Source organism: Notolabrus celidotus, chromosome 4, assembly GCF_009762535.1.
Source record: "Notolabrus celidotus isolate fNotCel1 chromosome 4, fNotCel1.pri, whole genome shotgun sequence".
Taxonomy (NCBI): Eukaryota; Metazoa; Chordata; class Actinopteri; order Labriformes; family Labridae; genus Notolabrus; species Notolabrus celidotus.
In genome coordinates this window covers 11986344-12008051 of record NC_048275.1, presented here as the reverse complement: position 1 = coordinate 12008051, position 21708 = coordinate 11986344, and the positions used below count along the sequence as shown (strand labels likewise).

General features: G+C 39.4%; 3 protein-coding genes across 5 annotated transcripts in view; 1 reads left to right on the top strand and 2 right to left on the bottom strand.

Moving 5' to 3' along the window:
• The window catches only part of zgc:154058 (uncharacterized protein LOC795538 homolog), a 33783-nt gene extending 29394 nt beyond the window's left edge, over positions 1 to 4389 (bottom strand). The window contains exons 1-2 of the mRNA XM_034681809.1: positions 4133 to 4389; positions 2723 to 2971 (exon numbers count right to left, since the gene is read on the bottom strand). Of these exons, the coding sequence (XP_034537700.1) occupies positions 2723 to 2787 (65 nt within the window). The 5' untranslated portion in view covers positions 2788 to 2971; positions 4133 to 4389. The remainder of the gene's footprint in view (positions 1 to 2722; positions 2972 to 4132) is intronic.
• Positions 4390 to 6668: 2279 nt separating this feature from the next.
• LOC117811489 (tripartite motif-containing protein 16-like) lies at positions 6669 to 11749 on the bottom strand. Of its 2 annotated transcripts, XM_034681808.1 has the most exons (8): positions 11562 to 11749; positions 10084 to 10450; positions 9611 to 9706; positions 9277 to 9510; positions 8996 to 9155; positions 8756 to 8869; positions 8085 to 8221; positions 6669 to 7398 (listed from the first exon to the last, which is right to left on the bottom strand). In XM_034681808.1, the coding sequence occupies exons 2-8, from the start codon at positions 10261 to 10263 to the stop codon at positions 7015 to 7017; spliced, it is 1305 nt and encodes a 434-aa protein (XP_034537699.1). In that variant the 5' UTR covers positions 10264 to 10450; positions 11562 to 11749; the 3' UTR covers positions 6669 to 7014. The 2 variants fall into 2 exon arrangements, with proteins under 2 accessions (XP_034537699.1, XP_034537698.1); XM_034681807.1 differs by lacking the exon at positions 11562 to 11749 and having other exon boundaries at positions 10084 to 10534.
• A 968-nt stretch (positions 11750 to 12717) lies between these two features.
• Positions 12718 to 19927, top strand: si:ch211-198a12.6 (uncharacterized protein LOC563253 homolog). 2 transcript variants are annotated; one of them, XM_034681802.1, is made up of 2 exons: positions 12718 to 12918; positions 16342 to 19927. In XM_034681802.1, exon 2 carries the CDS (start codon positions 16459 to 16461, stop codon positions 18112 to 18114), a length of 1656 nt encoding a protein of 551 aa, XP_034537693.1. In that variant the 5' UTR covers positions 12718 to 12918; positions 16342 to 16458; the 3' UTR covers positions 18115 to 19927. The 2 variants fall into 2 exon arrangements, with proteins under 2 accessions (XP_034537693.1, XP_034537697.1); XM_034681806.1 differs by lacking the exon at positions 12718 to 12918 and adding an exon at positions 13473 to 13570.
• Positions 19928 to 21708: the final 1781 nt, after the last annotated feature.

Genomic DNA, 21708 nt, shown 5'->3' with positions numbered 1-21708 from the left:
TTTGGTTGGCATTAGCTTATATGCAAATGACCATGTGGAACTCATATTAAACCAGATGGCAGGCATGTTGTCTGTTAAGGGGAGTGCTGTTGCATAATGCAGTGACAGGACCCACTTGTGTGAGTGGAATATGTTCGTCAGGTACGGGGGGCTGCCAGAGCTCCAGCTCGGAGCTTTCTAAACAAAGTATGATGGAAACTTGAGGAGAAGGAGAAGGAGAAGGAGAAGGAGAAGGAGAAGAAGAAGAAGAAGAAGAAGAAGAAGAAGAAGAAGAAGAAGAAGAAGAAGAAGAAGAAGAAGAAGAAGAAGAAGAAGAAGAAGAAGAAGAAGAAGAAGAAGAAGAAGAAGAAGAAGAAGAAGAAGAAGAAGAAGAAGAAGAAGAAGCTTACAGAGATGTAGAGGATCGCTGAGGGACTTCAAACTAGGAAACAAACTAGAGTCAAATAAGGTTGTTAGATTTTCCACAACTTTAGAGGCACATATCTTTACTACTTGGTACACAATACAATGTGGAGGCTCTTTTTAGCTGTATGTGAAACTATACTTGTGCAGGCTGCGCTCCAAGAGGGCTAAGTAATAATGGGTTTGTTTACATAATTAGACCTCTATCAAAGCTCAGCAGTGGTTGTAACCAGTAATTGCATGTCTGTGAGCAGTATTTAGGTGGTACAGGCCATGTTTTATTTATTTAGGATTGAACAAAGAACCTTAAGAGAGTCGTCATGGAAAGGTCTGGTGAAGAGGGGGAAAACTGTGAAAAGTTACACAAAAATAACAAATCAAAAACCACAGGAAGGGTGAGATGTATAAGCTCTGAATAAGTTTTAGGGTCAGGTTAGGAATAAAAGACATAGTAGTTCAAGAAGTATTTCAACACTGAAAGTAGATTTTGCTGGTATAATGGAGCCAACGACTGCCTCACGGATAAGAGGTCTGTAAAGGATCTACACTAAGACTCTTAGCTTTTTGCACAAGCACAAGTCTTTTTGGCTCGGAAGACCTTCTGGACACTGGGCATGGTCACCAGATGCTGAGGGAAAGTTCTGCTGCTCTCTTTTTTCCCCTTTCTAGTATTTACCTTACTCCCTCCAAATTCACCCACAGTAAAAGAGGGAGTTGCGCAACGTGTCACATCCTTTGACATTCCACGAGTCTGTAAAAAAAGACCCTTGACTGCTCTTAGAAACAAGGCGCCCTTGTCGAGGTAACGGGAAGGAAAAGTGTTTTAAGGGACTGACAGTCAGCAGAATTTGGCATCTCAACTCAGATCAACTCTCTGCCCCAGGAATAACACTCGGAGGAGATGTGCAGTGCCAGCACTCATTTTCACCTGTATGTTCTCCAGCTCAGTGTACTGCAGCGCTGAAGCAACATTTTTATCTCAGAGGTTTCTCTTCTGCAGAGCTCTGTACACCTGAATGCACACTCATGTTTAGACTGTGAAGCAGCCACTGACAGCTATTGGTGCGACTGCTGTCAGTTCTGGCATCTGATTTGACGGCTTTACCCAAACATAACTCATCACAGATGTAACACCCAGCCTAGATTCAAAAAAACGAAGGCAATTTGGAATCAGGCCACCTGTCTCTCTCCCCTTGGGGTTTGCATTCCTCCTCTTAAGAGTAATAACAGAGCAGCGAGGAGAGCTGTCAGCTCAAACATAACCAGGAGGTACTCTGGCACACCTCTACACATCTGTTCAGATACTGTAATGTTCATAATTAAGCTTTTCCGTGAACCTGCACATCACTCTTTTAAGAGAGGGGTGATAATCCCAGGTCCGTCTTAGACACAGTTAAGCCAAACTAGATCACCATGGCTGCCAGGAATGTCAGGGTAAATATGCTGCTCTGCCTTCCAAGAAGAAAGATGGTTTTTCACACAAACTTAAATAACATAACTGAGATTTTAGAATATGGAACATCTGTAATTTAGGGGGGTTCACACTTTGATTATTATAATTTTCAAATATTTTTTTAGGCAAATTCTGATTGAAAAAGAAGGGATATAAACCGAGAAAGTACGTATAGACGCAAATGTAGAAGAGAGGATTTTGTGTTTGTTTTAAACAAGGTTGTGATTGGTCAAAGCCTGTGCAGGTAATAAAGGTATGCAACAGATTTCTCTTATAGTTCTATTAAGAAGTCAAAGAGTTTAATATCGGGCCAGGGAATTCTGTTTCCCGTTCGCCTTGTGGCTAAACTGTGTAAAAACCCCAATCATTTTTTGCGGCTATCAATGCACCTTGAGTTAACACTGAACTCGGTAGATCAGCATTTTCCATTGATGCCCCTAAATCATGGAATACCCTCCAATAGACTTTAAAGTTGATATCCATTCCCTCTTTTGCAGAGTTTAAGACTTTGATCTCAGACCACTGTGTCTCAAATTGTATTTCTTTTAATTAAACTATTATTCTGTGATGATTGTGTGTTTGTTTGTTGTTTCTAATGTCTTTTTGAGAATAAATAAAGGTTTTGAATTGAATTGAATGTAGAAACAATGTCTTTACAGCCCAAAATGTCTCTTTCACTTTTGGTAACTAAATGCCTGTTCAGTTAGTAAAAAATGCTTCTGCATGGCTACATCATTCCTGACTAAATGCAACTACCACCACTATAGCAACTGACAATCTTACATTCAATGCCAGCCTGTACTTGACCTCTTCTAGACATATAGGCATGCTGCAATAGGATTTTGAACTTAGAAATGTAACACTTACACAACCCATATCCCAGTGATAGTCAGCACAGGGAGGCTGACGGGCAGCATCATCCACAGAGACATCTTCCAGCACCTTCAACAGCCCCTTTCTTTTTTTTCCTCTTCGGCCAGCCGGGCAATGTCTGCTCAAGTAGCACTAACATTTAACTGAGTGTGACGGACATCTGCACTGCCACCAGCTGATTCATGTTCTTGAAGAGGGAGGATGGTAGATGGCACCCTTGCAGGACAGATGTGTCCCTTGTAGCTGGTGAAAGAGAGGAGAAGGAAGGTGAGTAATCATTAGAATCTGTACGATCATGCTCGTGCCTTGCCAGTTTAACCAGAATGTAAATGAGGTTTATTGACCAAGCCATATTTCAGAGGAAACTGTCTGGTTTAAGGTGTTCTCAGTGTTACACACAGATCCACCTGGATAAAAGAAAGATATTCTAAAAGAAAAAATACATGTTGCAAATGAATGGATGGTTACCGGTAGACATGGACAAATTGGAAAATACCAAGATGGACCGGTGCAAGTTTTATGTTTGTATCAAACAATATCCCTATGTTTCATGCTGTAATGAGAAATTTGATGTATACATTTGTGTGTCACTTAGCCGATTCAGAAAATGACATTTTAAGGGAGCTCATTCAGCCCACATTAACATAAGATAAGATAAGATAGTCCTTTACTCGTCCCACAACGGGGAAATTCAAGTGTCACAGTAACAAAGTAGACAGTGCAATATATATATATATACATAAAGCAAACAAGTGCCTATAAAGTAACAATTATTAAAAAAGTCATTAGCATAAGTGACACAAGGTATTTTTCTTGCTTTTGGAAACATTGGAACAAATGCCTTTAATGCTCTAATCAAAATGAATGTGTCAACTGCTGTCATATGTTCTTTTTATTTCTTGCCGGACATGTATTTGACTTATTTTTAGTCTTTTATATTGCTCGATATGGACCTATGGGTATGAAATAAAGTATATCTACCCATCTATCTATCTAGTAAAGGGTGTAAGATTTTACATTGTAGGATTTTGACAGATGCAAATGATATGAAATTGGAGGAGTGTTTTTCTTACTGTAAAAGCTTCATTTTTAAGTAACACACAGTATGCATAAGCTCAGTTACTCAATGCTATTCAAAAGGGGAACATTTCAGATGAAAACACCTGTAAGACAATCCATCTGTTCAATACAAAATGCTTTTATGATGCCCTACTGTTGATATTCTTGAATACACATCACTTGCTGTTGCATTTTCGGTTCACATACTGCAGAATTTTACACAATTAACCCCCGAAAACCTTTTATGTGTGTTCAGCTTCATCTCTCCTCACAACACATACAGCTGCTCACCTTTTTGTCCCTCACTACCAAAGACACACATCAAAGAAAAAACTGAGTGCTCACCTTCTGCCTTTGCGTTAGCTCAAACTTTTTGCTGGGTTTTTCGGTGACTAAGTGTGCCGACCTGTTGGCACAAAAATAATCCACCCTGTACTCGAAGGACTCGATGTGGTCACCTTGTTTTCCACTCGGTTTCTTCTTCCCGAAGAACTGAAGTCCCCGTTAGCCGTCTTGCAGTGGGGGAAGGCTCGCGCTCACATGCAGTCGTTCTCCTTGCATCGCCGCCACGAGACACTTCAGAGTCTCCAGCTGTTGACTCCGCCCCCTAGAAACCTGTAGTAGTAGTTAAGTGCGTTGAATTCATGTCTTGTTGTGCGCCGTGAGGGCGGGGGGGCGGGGACTCAAAAGAACAGCAACAATTCTCCACATTTAGCTCCTAAACGTCATATCAATGTAGAGTGAATTTTTAAAAGTCACTTTTTTTTTTTAACATTTAGAGGAATATTTGTGATATTCTTCACATTTGATTTTGTTGTGAAAAACATATAAAGTTTAAATTTTGTTGAATCCAAATGCTAAATATAAATCCAAAATGTTAAACATAAATATAAATGTTGAACGATAAATCTAAATGTTATATATAAATATAAATGTTAAATATAGATCTAAATAATAAATAGAAATACAAATACAAATGTTAAATATAGATCTAGATGTTAAATATAAATATAGATGTTAAATATAAATATAAATGTTAAATATAGATGTAAATATTGCATATAAATATAAATATTAAATATAAATATAAATGTTCAACGATAAATCTAAATTTTTAACGATAAATCTAAATGTTAAATATAAATCTAAATGTTAAATATAGATCTAAATGTTAAATATAAATGTTGAATGTTGCTCTGCGGTCCTAAATATTTAGCTGATATGCAAATTCTCACTTCTACATATAAGCTAAATATTTAGGATCGCGGAGCAACATTTAACATTTATATTTATATTCAACATTTAGATTTATCGTTGAACATTTATATTTGTATTTAACATTTTTGTTTTGCCTCAAAAATAGAAAATCGAGTCCATATAGGCTAAAATGTAGCTATAAGTTTGTATTCAAATAGCTCAGAAGAATGTAGAATATTAAATATAAATATAAATGTTACATATAAATGTTCAATGTTGCTTTGCGATCCTAAATATTTAGCTGATATGCAAATTCACACTGCCGCATATCAGCTAAATATTTAGGATCGCGGAGCAACATTTAACAATTATATTTATATTTAACATTTAGATTTATCGTTGAACATTTAGATTTATATTTAACATTTTTGTTTAGCCTCAAAAATAGAAAATCAAGTCCATAGAGGATAAAATGTAGATGCAAGTTTGTATTCAAAGAGCTCAGAAGAATGTTGTATGCTTGTTATGTACTTATGTCTGTTATGTGTGTTATTGTAATGACAATGTTCTATGGCACAAATAAAAATACAATAAAACAAAAAAAGCCTATTTGATAATATATTGTGCAGCTTTTGTCAGATTCCCTCAAAAGCGAACAACTTGGTGCTGCAAACTGTTTTTTACAGTCTTTAATACTGATATCTGAAATTGTTGAAGTTCAGCAGCCTGACACCATAACAGGAAGTAAACTAGGAACTGTGCTGTTTCCTAGCAACACAGAACAGATGAAGGAAACACTTCTTCATTTTGGTTCATGTGAAAAATCTCAGTGTATTTCATTCAAAAAGTACTTCCTCTGTTTTCGGAGCTTTCCTTCCCAATTTTACCCAACAATGGGTTTCAACAATGGGTTTTCTCACTCCAGTGGAAATATACAAGTAGGATACATCTGTCAGAAGATATGACACTGCCTGTTCAGAAATCAATTTACATATCCCTCCTTTAACTAAAGCAAGTCAACACAACCAAACGTGTTTTTGCTGCCCCCTGGAGCATACACTTCATGGCTTTCTATAGGAGCATTCCTCATTGAAGTCAGGGAGATAGTGGGTCAAATGTGAGCTTCAATGCATGGTTGGATGTGATTTATCTCCCCTTTATCTTTTTTATTTGTAACCCAGAACAAACTATGAATACGCCACTTGTGGTGCACATAATTAACCTGGTTTATATTTTTTTAATAATACCACCCTTTTTTATTTTGGATATGTGATTATTGGTATTCTAACTTTTTTTCCACCATGATGTCCTACATATTTTCAGTCTTTTGTATATCAAATTCCAGATGTGTCACTTTTAACAAAAAAACTCAGACTCTCACCCCAGTTGGAAGCACTTAATGGTTGTTTTCTAAAATAAGCTTTTTTCTTTTCTTTTCTCTGCTGTTAAGAATTGATTGTGGAGGAGTACTGTCGAAGCCCATATGACAAAACTGATATTAATGTTTAAAACAAAAGTAAAACCAGCTCCAGTATAGCTCAGCCATTGTCACATGATGTGTTTGAACAGAACCAGAGACAGCTTTCTTGAACAGAAGTTTTAAAAAAAAACAAAAAAAAAACAGAAGTTATGTTGGTTATTTTGAAATTGGGATTTAATTTTACAGATATGATTGTACCAGAAATAAAAATCAAAAGTATTTTAGCATAACAGAGGAAACAAACAATACATCATGACACTATATCAAAAAACATTACACACATCAACTGTCCTACTTGGTACAGACACATTTTGTGAAGATCTCTTCAAATTAAGTTGCTTCAAAACAAAAAGCAGTAATACAAATAACAAAAAATATATGTTTGATTTCTATGAAGGATGTATACAATATTTAAAAGCTGAGTTGTGAAAAATACTAAAAGGGACGGTAAAACAGACAGGACCAAGTAATATTACTTGTTTCAAATTTCACAGAATCAGTGAGATTATTTTGTAATTTGATGGCACTTCTCAGGACAAAGGCAAATCCACTACAGCCTTATGGTGGTGCCAAAGCCCCAAACACTGAAGGCAGGGTAGAGGGGTTCAGTAAATATAGTCTGGACTCTTTGCAGAAGCTGCATGCCACTCGAAACACTGTAAAACTCAAGTATTCCTGCAGCATGATCAAGGTAGACACCGATGCGGGGTGACACTGGAGCCATGATATCTGTGCTCTTATTATTGTGCACGAAGGAGTATTTGGAGTCGGAGCAGTACAGGCTCCAGGACTTGTCATTCCAGCCCAGGCTGCATTCGTTGCCATTTCCTTTGCGACGGATTCCCCTGTAGGTGACGGCCACGTCGATCTCTGTTCCTCTCCAGTCCACTTCCCAGTAACAACGAGACCCACTCACACTCTCCCTGCTCAAGACCTGAAAGAGGATTGAGGAAATCAATTATTAAAAGATGATTGACAGAAGTAGTCCTAATTCATGAATTCATGAAATTTCTCTAGACTCCATTGCTGCACACATGTGTCTGCCTCCACAGGAGAATTAATAAGTAAATAAACAAATGAAAATAAACAACAATCAACAGTCCACTTGTAAACAGAGAGGCATACACCAATCACAACACACACTACCAATTATTGTAGTATAGTATTTGCACAGCCTTAATAAGTGAAATAGAGGAGAACATGATGCAGCTTCAAGACACATCATTGAAGCTTTTGATTGAGCTCAGAATAAATCATTTTTGTAAAACTGATGAGCTTACATTGTGATGTTCTACGGTGTCTACACGTTGGACAATTTCAGACTTCAAGAACAAAGACTGAAGGCCTGACTAGAGAAATAACACCACTTAAAGACATGTAAAACATCTCAGAGAGAGAAAGAAAAGTTATTTCATTTTCAAATATATATTAGACTAATCTTCTTTTTAAAAAGTCATGAAAACTTAAAGTTCCCTGACAAATAAGTCACATTATACCAGCCTGTATTCAGGAATGAGTAAGCCCTCTTATTTATTTCAGCTGTAAACGATTACAACACATGCACTCCTCTTCTGTTTTTGTACTAACAAAATAACATCATGGCAGGAAGTAATTCCTCACCTGCTGCCAGTGGTCGAATCGTTCTGGGTGGTCTGGGTAGTTCTTGCGTTCGTTCTTCATTGTAGCTGTTCGGTTTCCCTCAGAGAGGTAGAGGTTGGGGTGAACGCTGTTGACTTCCAGAGCCAACTGACAAGCATCTAAACAATGGAGGGGAAATAAGTTATAAATCACTTTTGGTTTGTTTTTAAGCCTCTGTTTCAAATTAAATGGCACCATATGCTCTTGTATTTGTATATCAGGGTTTCAAAGGTTTCTATGGATGTCTTGTGACATTCTTAACTCCAAATGATAAGTAAGTACGGGACCTCCCTTGCATCAGCCTGTTAAAATGTCATCATCAGGTGGAGTTAAAGCCGGAGCACCTGTGTTTGTCAAATAAAACTGAACTGTTTGTCTTGTTATATTCACCAAACCTGTTTTACAGGCAGCATAACTTGCGCAATTCTCTTAGTAGTTTCACCTCAAAGCGTGGTCTTTCTTCCCTTTTGTTAAAAGACTTTTCCTTCTGTACAATAAAACTATGATATAATGAAGCTTAAAAATATCCCTCACTGCAGGAGGTGGAGTTTGATAAGACTTTGAAGTAGTGTGGCCATGCTTCTATGCAGTTTAGTTTAATTCTGCATGTATTTAAAGCAGATGATATTAGAACCATGCCAGGAAGTACTCACATTGTAGGAAATCTTCCCTTGTCCTTGGGTCATCTCTTGGCTTCAACTCCTCCCTGAGAATTGATTCCCCCCTTGTCTTTGTCTCGCCCTCTTGGGTGACATAGACTTCCTTAACTGTGAGGAAAAAGACAATAAAACATAGCAGCTTAAGCTTTAAGAAAACAATGGCCGACTTTAAAAGAGCCCCTCTTTAGAAAGATATCAATGCCTCTGTAGATAAAGAAAGATCATTTAGTCTACCTGCTCCTGAGATTTTGCTCATTTCATCCTTGCTGACTTCTTCCACTTGTAGTTTCAGTTTAGCGATGGCCCTCTTGGTCGCATCAAAGGAGTAATTGGGAACAACACTGATGTTGTTGAGGTCTTCGTATCCTGAGGGACCTGACAGGGACTGCCAACTCTGCGAAAAAAAGAACATAAAAGGGTTGAAGATATACAAAACAGGAATATAGTTAGAAAACTACCTTAACAATGCACACCACTGCTTTTAGGTTGGGATCCTCATTAGACACCAATCTCACCTGCAGGAAGTGTATGTGGTCATCAGTGTGTGAGAGCTTATCCAGGTCATTGTGTCTCTTCCTCAGCAGAGTGATCTCCTCTTCCAAGCGGTCCAGCAGTATCTCACCACGTGTCACCGTGGTCCTTTCATGGGAGCGGATCATCTCTTTGACTTCATTGTACTTCCTCTCGATGGAAAGCAGAAGCTCCGTGAAGATGCGTTCATTTTCTTCCAGGACTGTTTGAGCAGAGTGCTGATGATAAGCATGAGAGAAAAGGAGGGAGTGTGTTAAATGCAAGAAAACCTAACTGACTTGTTTTGGCAGCATGTCGACACATTTTTTTTTAACTTACTTTGACTGCTTCAACAGCTTGTCGGAGGTCCTGCCACTTTTTAATTCTCTGGTCAATCCTCTGTTGAGAGTTGTGCAGCGTGGCTCCAAGTTGTTTCTGTAGAGAGGTTGACATTAAAGTAGAAGTTAAGACATGTTTGCACTATTTTCTGTATCAGCGTCACTTTTGTACAACACACAACCTTAGAAATCATCTATCTTCATAAATCAGTCAACTTCAAATGAAAGTTATGGCACCATATCTGAAGCATGTCTAGACATCTTTTGCTATACTACTTATAGAAACCCCAGATACATTTTTTAAAAAAGCAAGCACCTGTTAATGGTGGCAAAAAAATGTTTTATTTTTGACAGATACAAACCTCAACCAGAACCAGACTCATTGGGAGACAGTCATCTGGCATGAGTGGATGGATGGAGAAAGTGGTACAGAGAGAGAGACATTAAGATGGACAGATTGTTTTCAGCACTTACTTGTTTCTCAGTCCTCTCGGTTCCAGCTGGTACGATGTCGTGGTGCTTGTGTTCGTCCATCATGCACAAAACACACACTGATGTTTCATCAGTGCGACAAAAAGCCTCCAGCAGCTTATCATGCTGTGCGCAGACCTTCTCCCTCATCTGACCTGTGGCTTTGACCAGCTTGTGCTTCATCAGGGCAGGGTACTCGTAATGAGACTGCAGGTGTGTCTCGCAGTACGATGCCAGGCACACGTAGCAGGATTTCTCAGCCTTCTGCTTCCTGGTGGTGCAAAAATCACACAAAACATCCCCAGCCTTGGCCTGGTTTCTGGGCTGGTTACGGCTGGCTGAGCGGCGAGACCTCTCCCCATTGCTGTTTCTGTCCAAATCCAGAGAGCCGTGGTGGGACATTTTTAACAGGAGTAACAAAAAAAGATGTACTTTCAGATTTAATCCAAAAATAAAATCCACAGGTGATTTGGCTCAGCAGCAGTGTGATATCTCCTCAATAAAATGGGTTAGGATCAACAGCTAAAGAGAGGATTCAATCCACGCTGTAAAAGTGTTGGTATCCACAGAGAGAATGAGTTCTTGAAGTTAACAGCTTCACTGAAACTGTGTGAATGACGTTACATGTGACAGAATGTTAGCTATGTGTTCAACTCTCACTGTAAAACCAGTTTGACTGGTTGGGAGTTTAATTGTCAAGGAATGGGTGTTACAACAAATATGCTGCCTGAAACAAGAGGGCTGAGTCAAAGGGGAGGAAAAGGTGAAACTAGTAAAATACATGAGGAGCTCATTGACGTAGATAGATTAAAAGATATCCTGAATATTGCTACTAGATATGGTTTCGTAGGATGAAAAAAAATGAATGGAGGAATTCTGTAAAAAGAAACACTTCATGCCTGAGGTTTGGTTAATGAAAACACACACACACACACACACACACACACACACACACACAAACTATTTTAGAATTTAAAAATAGAAGTTACACTTTTATGTGACACATTAAACAACCATTATAGTGCATGTCATTACTTTAAGAATGCTGCTGGGGTTCATATGAGAATCAACCCACAATAAGTATATGTATCACAGTGGTAAAGGGTAAACAGCAGCATCTTGTGGGACCATTTCATTACTACAATAAATGTAGACATCTGTATGGTCTCTTATAGTCTCAAGTGTATTAGAACAACAAATAAATACAAGGAAAACCCAAAATGTACGAAGTACAAATACTTTGTTACCTTACTTTTGAGTAAATTTTGAGTATCTATACTTTGCTGGAGTCATTATTTTTCAGCCGACTTTTTACTTCTACTCCTTACATTTTCAAACAAATATCTGTACTTTCTACGCCTTACATTTTAAAAATAGCCTTGTTACTCTTATTTCATTCCGGCTTGCCATCTTTGAAAAAATATATATATATATTCTGTACATTGACATTCTAAAATGATTATGCTGATTCACTTACTCACTTTCATTTAGTCAGTGTGGAATGAATTGGCACAGGAGTGGCCTCTGACTGTGGTTTCACTTTCAACACAGAGTTCAGTTTAGGGGAAAAAAGACAGAAAGATTAATTTGATTCACAAAATTAAAGGCTATTGATAACATGCCTGCGAAGTTTAACCTTGTGCACCATTAAAACACTTATAGGCAACTAGTCATCATATCTTCTGCTCCATGAAACACGTTAATGCTCAGTAGAACACATATATATTATTTAATATATTTGCATTGAACAAAAATGTGTTCATTTTCAATGGGCATAAATGTGGCTGAAACAGGTGCAACCCAAATATTTCAACATTAACATATTAATATAACATTATAGTCATTATGGCCAGTGGCGGTTCTAGACCAATTTTACTGGGGGGGCCAGGCTGGGGCCAAGGGTGTTGTCAGAGGGACACATTCAACCCTGACAAAAGAGACTGAGAAGGGCGAGGACCCGCTGAGAACAAACTGGCAAAACATCAGTGCATCCCTATATACTAGACATATATACTACTGTGTACTATATCGAAATGCAGACTGACAGCCGCTGTTTGGCCGTTTACACTCAACATGAGTCCCTTAGCACTAGAAACTTTTTTTTATTGTATAATATTTGTTTGGTGTGGAGGGGGGGGGACCACAGGGGGGTCCAGGTTCAGTTTTACAGGGGCACTGGCCCCTATTGGCCCCTCCCCAGAACCGCCACTGATTATGGCCTTTAGAAAAATGTTTTTTTGGGTGGTGGGGTAGTGCACTATAGGCCCCTGTTGCGCAGCCTAAGCTTTTGTCCTTAATTGCATTTTTTCCCCTTACATTACTTCTACTTTGATACTTTAAGTAGCTTTGAAACCAGTACTTTTAAACTTTTTACTAGAGTAAAATGCTTGAGCTGATACTTCAACTTCTACAGAAGTCATTTTAAACCCTAGTATCTATACTTCTACTTGAGTAATGCATGTGAATACTTTTGACACCTCTGATACCCAAACTGCTTATTAAGCCAATGGTAAAAAAAAAGAGCACATAAATGATTCTTCATGATCTCGTAGTTCTCTCGCAGTAACCACTCCAAGCCTGTAGGGGGCAGTAGTGTCGTCTGCACCTTATTGAAACTACTAAACTTGCTTTCGCTAAAGTGCGTCGGTTGTCCAACGTTGGCGCCAGATGAGCTGTGGCGCCAGCTACACACACAGACCGAGGCAGAGAGGAAGACACACAGCGGTTTGCTGAGGCTCACAACAGCTTGCAAAGCCCATCTCAACCTAGACTTTTAAAACAGACAAACGATTCTCCTTTTTCTCCTCCTTCTGCAATCAAAAAGCCACGGATACAAAGGTGGGTGTGTGCATGCAGGAATTTATGTATTAATAGATCATTTCACTCACCCTAAATTCAACTTTAATGAGTTGTAGTAGGAGCACAAGGGTCTGGCTGAAGTCTCATAAACTGGATATAATCATAAGTTGTGCAGTCAGTGCATAAAGGAGTCTATTTGGCTTCACCTGATCTGATGGCACGAAGTTTGTAATGGAAAAATACAGGCCTGGACTCGTACTCGTTACAGCATTGTGTTCTTGTTGAAAAATCAGACAGGGACACAACATTGCAAGAGAAAGGAACTATTTTGAAGGTATATATGTACGGGAATGACCCTTTTCCGCTTGTCTTGAATCACCCAGTTGATCAGTTTATGGCTAAATGCGAAACAGGGCTAAATATGGTCGGATGCGCGGTTAAGCCAAGCTTCAATTTCAATGTTCAACAATCTCGCTGGGGTTGTACTAAAAACTGAAGAGCTGGCTTTAGCCTTCGCTAGCCTTTTGGATTAGCTTTGTCGTTAGCTTGGCATCGTGGCTATGTAGCAGGCACGGCTGGGTAGCTGCTGCTGCTAGGCCGCCATTGGAGTCCTGTATGCAGTGAAAGGAGAGCTGCAGGTTTGTAGCCAAGATTCGTCCTGGACGTGACTAGCAACACCCGGAGAGCCTTCGTATGTGTTGTCTTTTACTTTGTTGTGTTTTAAACGAGGTTGATGTAAGGGAGTTTAATCGTAGTTGAGGAAAACTCAATCATTTCCCGGGCTTTTCCCCTCAGCATTCATCGCCCTCACGCTCTTAGCCATCTTTGTTTCAAGCTAGCCAACTCCTGGTAGGAATTACGATGTGGCTCATAGCTTGCTAACCTGCCTCACTTGAGCTCACATGGACGTATTAAGTGGTAGTAAAATAATAAAATATAATACAAGTACGCCATCTTTGTGTTGAAGGATACTGTGCAATAGTTTAATAATTCTGACCTACTCTAGCACATTCTACGTGATTAGAAGGGCGGAAGCTAACGCGGCTATGCTTAGCTAGTGGCAGCCATCTTAGGCGAGCATGTAATCTTGGCTAGCTGGAAGTGCTGCTGTGGCACAACAAGATGGCCTGTTAATACTCACACAAGGAGAGTAGCTGTGTAAGAAATAACACCAAAATACTCCTCTGCTCATCCTATTATAAGTAAAAAGCTGCCGATTCTCTCTGAATTAGTATTACTCCTGCATTGCTTTGCTAGGAAGCTAGTTAGCGGGCTAAATGGTGAACATATTAGCAGCTAACACAATGCTGTTGTGTCGTTAACCAGTCCTCCCTTCGTCCGTAGCCAGCTAACTAGCCGCTATGGAAAGCTATTTGTAGCTGTAATTGGAGGCTAGCATCTTCACAGTTCTCTGTTTATTATCAAACTGCCTCTGTTTACATGCCTTTACATGTCTCAAGTTGCATTTTACATTAAAACATGCTGAAGTGCGCAGTTGCAGCTTTCAGGCCGTGCAGTCTGTGTGGTGAGGATTACATTAGAACAGGCAGCTTCATCATGATGTTGTGGTCCACTTTGATATTATCAATTCTGCTAGCCAGGGAGGTTAAGCTCATCTGGAGTAAGCTAACTTAGCAAGCAAATTGGTCATTTAGCTTGCTAGGTACCAGGGCAGGTGTGCTGTTCATGACAGGTGAGGCGTGCAGTGATAAGAAAATATTTATGCACTAAGTCCTAATACTTGCCCATATAGCCCACTGGCTATATGTATATGTCAATTCAACTCAAGGCAACTTTATTTATATAGCATTTTTCATACATAAAAACATGCAGCCCAAAGTGCTTCACAGAATAACAGAGACAGAAAACAACTGCAATGGTAAAATTATAAAAGGCATGCTTTTTATATTAAATACTGAAAACCAAAAACAAGATCAGCACAGTACATTAACAAAATATGTAATAGTGGAAAGAAAGTTTAAAATAAGGTAGCAGGTAGGCAACAAGATCAGATGGATACAAGTAGTTACAAATAAATATATAATTAAATGTTAAAGCAATGATTCAAATAATAAAGATTAATATAATAATAAAAATAATGCTGCAGTTCAGGGCTAAAAATATATTACTCCAAATTAAAAGTTAGGTAAGTCTTAAATTTAATTTTAAAAACACCCAGAGATACACTCATACCTTTTTAATAAACGTGTTGCAGTAGGCTCGGCAGCTGCTACATATCACACAGCACAGACTGGAGGATATACCCCAGAGCAGAGCAGACTAGGCCTGGATGACACGATATAAAATGTGCAAAAAAAATATAGTTATCATAACAATATTTAGTGTAATAAATGATACAAATTAATTTTTATTTTTCCTTAATCATACTTTCTGATGTAATTCTAATGTATATCATGTTTAACTATACACCTGTGATTGTGTCAAGTTTCTCCTGATTCCAAAATCAATCCTGAAGCTTTCCCATCTCCACTTCTTTTAGTTAACCAGATGGTTGCTGATATCTAGCTTGAGCTTCATCTGACTGCTTTATAATGGTGTACAAAACATGGCCAATAAACTTCAGTCCAAAAGGAACAAATGTAAAAGTTTAGCAAAGAATGAATTGTTATAATCGTTCATATGAAGTCATTGTTATCTCTTTAATTATGAAGAGAGCAGACCAGCTAATCTCTACCCATGTAAAGGTCTTTCCCTTAGTCCCACCAATAATTCATTTATATGAATGTATGTTTTTGATGAGGCTGTCCGTCTCCTGGGGGATAGTCTTTAACTTCTATTGGGAACAACATAACTCTTTGAATCAGTTGCTATGAAAGCGCCTCAGTGGAATTAATGTCTTGAAAGTGTAATGGCAATTACACAGTAAATTACATACAATTAAGGGCATTCTGAAGTGAATAAAGACACATTGACATTTTAGGTGAAAACAACAATTTTAAATAGCCAAATTTTGTTTTTGAGAATTTGTATATTTACAGTGATTTGGACTTTTGTAATAGTGACACACTTGCAATTACTGAAGGTTGAAATATTTCTGTTGTGATGCTGTTATAGTGTGTTCCCCAGAGGAAGCAGAATCATCTTTATGTAAGGGTAGGCATACATTATCATGTGAAATATCTTCATAGCTGCACTGGTTATTATAGCCCTCCACCTTCCTCATATCATGCTTAGTTTAGCATTTGACATTTGACTCCTTTTGGTAGATTATGCACACCAAAAGGAGACTCTTACCTCATTTGACTAGTAAATATGTCGGCACTGTCCAGAACTTTCAAGACGTCTCCGCCCCAAACAACACATCTTGTTGGTAGTTGTTTGGGACAGAGACTTGCTAGCCTCTTGATAATTTACTTTCTGTTTTTCAATTGACTTTGTACAGTCTTAGTGACTATGCTGTCCATGCAGTATTTAAAGTGTTTTCTCTTTCCTCTTTTTCAGGTTTGCTAACTAACAACGCCGGTGCTGCGCGGATCAAACAAACCTACATTACCCCGATTCTTTATTGAGTAATCGTCCGGCAGAAAAACGGAGGTCGCAGGGCTGGAGTGTGTCCTCATGGCGGAGTCAGAGACTGAATGTGACACACCCGGCCTTGACACGCTTGGGTCGGAGTGTGTCATAGCCCACAGCCATGTCGACCTACATTATGGAGCAGAAACGGAGATCATGACTGAAGAAAAGCGTGGACTAGAGCTGGAGATCCATGGCTCAGACTTAAAGATCCAGGGCCTGGGCGATGGTCTTGGAGCTGTAGCCTGCGTGGATGCAATTGTAGCCGAAACAGACCATGATTACATTAAGGTGGAACATGGTGAGATGCACTGTTTCACGGGAGCAGAAATCAAAACATCAGGGACCGAGGCTCTGCTGGGTGAGGTGCTGCTCAAGGCAGAAAGCGAGCATGTGGTGAAAGTGGAGTCCGACCATGGCGGAGAGCTGACAGTGGAGTCTGAGAACGGCGTGATCATACATGAAGCCCATGGCCTGCAGTGTAACGAGTGTGGGGAGATTTTCGGCAGCATAGCTGATCTTCACCAGCACTTCGAGATCCACAAGGACCTCAATCCTTACATCTGTGTCCACTGTGGTGAAAGCTTTGCTGTGGAGGCCAGTCTGAAGCAGCACATGAAGATCCATATGAAAGAGAAGCCCTATGTTCCCCCTGGAGTCGAGATTATGGGCAAAGATGTTATCGATGCCTTCAGCCTCAAGTCTCATCAAATGATTCATTTACCAGACAAGCCCCACAGATGCTCGGAGTGCGGTAAGAGCTTTGCTGCTGCCATCACCCTGAGAGAACACATGAAGATGCATTCAGAGGATAAACCATACAAGTGCACTCAGTGCAGGAAGAGCTTTGTCCGCAGAAGGCATCTGAAAAAGCATCAGGAGGTCCATGCACGCGAGAAGCCATATACCTGTGGGCAGTGTGGCAAAGGCTTTGCTACAACTTCCAACCTGAAGCAGCACCAGAAGACACATGCTGCAGTTGTGCTAGGCGACAAACCCCATCGTTGCGCACAATGCGGAAAGTGTTTTGCGGCCGCTGCCACTCTGAGAGAGCACCAGAGGATCCACTCGGGTGAGAAGCCATACAAATGCAACATGTGCAGGAAGAGCTTTGTCCGCAAACGCCACCTGAAGAAGCACCAGCAAGTCCACGCCGGAGGCAAGCCCTACACCTGCAGACACTGCAACAAGGGCTTCAACCACTCGTCTTCTCTGTCTCGCCACCACAAGACCCACCTGCAAAACCCGGTGTTTTCTCCACCTCAGCCTGGGAAGACCCTGACTTACGGCACTCCCCCGAAGCAGAGAGTGCACCAACAGGGAGACAAGCCCTACATGTGCCACCACTGCGACAAGGGCTTCAATCATTCCTCGTCCCTGTCCCGGCACCAAAGAGTCCACTCTGAGGGAAAGAGCTACACCTGCGCTCACTGTGGCAAAAGATTCAATCACTCCTCCTCCCTGGCTCGGCATCAGAGAGTTCACTTGGAGAACAAACAGCAACAGCAGCAGCCGCAACCACCACAGCCGCAACCGCAGCAGTACACCACCATTCCCACAGGGAAGGGATTCCCTAACAATGCCTTCCCAAAACAGCGCATCCTGTCAGTTGAAAAACCATACAGGTGCTCCCAGTGTGGAAAAGGCTTTAACCATTCATCTTCTCTCTCCAGACATCACAGAATCCATGTTGATCAGTGAGCTCCTTTCCCCCATCCTCACATGCAAGCGCAAACATTCATGCTCCCACACCCTGTTTCTGTTCGACAGTCCCATCATTGATATTGTAACACCACAGGAAACATCAGGCCAGCTTCTATAGACAAAAAATGATCCAGTCATTACATTACTACTTTAAAGTGGAGAAGCTGAGAATAAACATACAGCAAGTCTTCATAAGGAAAGGACTGTGTGGCCGATTAATTCAGAGCTGAACCCAGGACTTTGTGCTCAGAATAAAGAGGGTGTCATAGGTTGTGAAGGAGCCTCTGTTCTTGTTTGTGATTGTGCTTCACCTTCTCCAGGACCTCCTTTTGAACACTTTTAAAGAAGAAAAAAGTTATTTGAAGATCGACATGATAAAATTGTTACCTGTGGGGAAATTTGCTTCACCCTCTGGTTTGTCATTTTTGATAGAAGAGTTCAGTTTATGTAACGTCAGGTGGGCACATGCGCTTTTCAGCTGCAACTTTATTCAACGCTACCAACTCAATTTGGTGAACAAAAACTGTTGTCTCAATTTAAATAGTTTTTCTTTTTCACCCACATAACCCATTTGAAGCAAACATAAAAAAAAATCCAATGTAAATACTTATTGATTTTTCTTTTATATATATATGTATAGGTGACTAGTGTGCTGTTCCAAAAGATTACATTTTTGATAGTAAGATCCACTTTGTCTCCACTTTTTTTTCCTTTATGACTTTAATTTGTTTTAAGTGTTGGAGATAAACATGTTGCAGGTGTTCTCATGCAGCTTGTTCTTGAATTTGGGCTCCATCGGACATGAGCCATCTTGTATATTTATAAGGTTGTTTTCTTCTATGTCTATGATGGGTTAGCACTGCTGCAAAGACTGTACAGAGAGCAATACTGGCCGTTACCTGATTCTATTATGACATGCAATTAGCCATAAGGAAATGCATAATAGAAAATAAAAACCTACTGGGTAGCATATGACAACATGACCTGTGTCCAATTTTTTTACAGTGCAGTTTCCTTTGTACCCACACACCAAATGTACATGAAATGCAAAACCACACTTTAACTGCTTTGGAGACTAATTCAATGACCTGTGTATCTGATAAAGGTAACTCTGACTCATGTTGCAAACTACCACAATTTGATCTAAAAAAAAAAAAAAAAAGAATAAGGTTTGTGTATACTAAAAGACTACACGAGATAATCTCACTTTTACAAGACTTAAAGATTTTTCTGAATTCCAATGGATTGTGCTCTATTTACTGTTCTGTGTAAAATATCTTTTACAAACTGATGTATTTTTTTAGATATGGCTTGGGTTATATGAAAGGGAATGAGAGATATACAGTTTTTATGGGAGTGAACATGGTGAGCAATATTTCTTTTCTTTTAATTTGGATAACAATTGTGCTTCAAACTGTAGCATAGTTTTCTTCCTTGTGTTAGATAGGTGCCTTATTGCATGCTATGTAGAAATGTATGCCGAGCTGTTTGAGAAAAGAGTTAGGGTTTTTCAGGAGTCTTTTGTTCTTATTCATACTAACTTACCCTACCTTTTTAATTTGTTGTCACTGATACCTATTGCTTTTTTTTTTTTTTTTTTCCTTTCGCTTTTGTGTATATTACCATGTGTTTACACTGTTACGACCATACTGTCTTTATTTGCTTTCCCCTTCATTTTTGTCAATGGCCTCATTGTAGAAAGAAATTGTAAATTATCCATATAGGCTTCTCTTAAGGGCAAATCCTGTAACACCTCTTCCCAATTTCTGAGTGGCACATATATGGATAAATAAAGGTTGTTGACTCTCAAGTGGTGTTTTGAGTCAGTTATGGTTTAAACATGGGACATTAAACCTAATTGCAACACGTATCATATTACAATTACTCAAATGCATTGCCTTCAAATAGTTCTGATTAATCTAAATGAAAGAGCACATAAAACTGGTGGATAAGACAAAGGAGTGAGGTAATTTTTTGACCAAGCATTTCAGGAAAAGCCATCACTAATTGTTGCACTGTTCTTAAGTGTCCACACGGTGTCACCCTTTCACAATCTTGAAGTTCTCAGTGAAATCTTCCATCCAGGTGCTTCTACACACAGAAGGCAGGCACTACATCACTTTCATGGGACCCTTATCCTTCTACAGCGGTATCATTAAAGTCTTGACATGTAATTTTATAAAACTGAAACAGTTGAGCAGTCAGACCAGCCAAGTTAGTTTTGTAATGTGATCCATGTTGGAGAAATGCTCCTGGGTAGGGTCTGTGAATTGTTACAGAAAAAAAAATATCAATGACAGGAAAGCACCCTCCCTTAAGTCACATGCTCTGCTGGTGCTCTTTCCTTCACAGCTGGAGGTCAGGCTTTGATTGTCTGTGGAGGTAACTCACACGGTCACATTAACCTTCAGGAATAATGGGCGGCTTATCTGCCCTTTGGGTCCGGAGTGAGGTCTGGTATAAATCACTGATATTTACACTAGAGATAACACTAAGCATGTTTCTTTGAGCTAATACTAAGGTACAGACACCTCCCACAAACACATACAGTTAACACAGTAGAACCTGGTATGTTTGAAGGTTTTATTGCTGTCTGGCTGTCGGCTATACGTTGTCCCTAAAGCTCATGTGAGGAGTTTTTAGCTGGTTATGAAACCAATACGTTAAAATTGATGACCCACTAAAGAAAAAACAACCACAATGAACAAGATTATTTTAAAGTGGTCATCTTTTAATGCCTAATACTGATAATGTAGGGTAGGTGTAACATTAACTGCAGACTGCTGTGACAGTCTGTCTTTTTTAACATTTTCCACAGTAAAGATGAGTGATACATTAGATTGTTGAACAGAGGCAGTGCAAGACCTTTTCGACTTGGGAGGCCATCCATGTCACTGACTATCTCTGGGATGGCATGAAGTATACATGCACACATGAATGAATACTTATTTACTCTTTCTGCCTGATCACTTTTACTACAAACTACATATTCCTCTGCACATTTAGAACTTTAAGTTACTCAATGAAATGCCAACATATGAATTTTCTCAGATTAAATATTAAAGGACTCAAGAACATTTAGATCCAATGTCACCAGTTAAAAAACTGTTAACAAATAGCTAGGTGCTGTATTTAATTTCAGGGAAAACTAATATCAGCTTGTTACTAAATAGTTGATCAGATCATAAGTCCTGCCTCGGTTAAGTTGACCATTTGGGTGGCCTATCAGATTTTATGTGGGGGCACAGCCACCCCTGGCAAGTCCCTGGATCTTCCCCTGCTGTTATAAGAACACAAGATAATATTTCTGTGAAAATCACTCCTCGTATTTGTACAGGACAAAGACAGCACTGATAAGAGGTGTTACTTTGTCCCAAGAGCTTTCCAAAAACAACACAACCAAAAATTCCTCACAGGAACTTTAAATAAAATGCTAAATTGCTATGGCAAATCTTAATTGTGCAGAAACAACAAATGTAGTTCTTTCCTGAGTTGATGGATACATGTATTTTTCCTCTGTTGTTGCAGTTATTGATCTTGTGCTGATGTTACAGGTGGACGTTTTTATTGGGCAATGTGTTGACAAAAAAA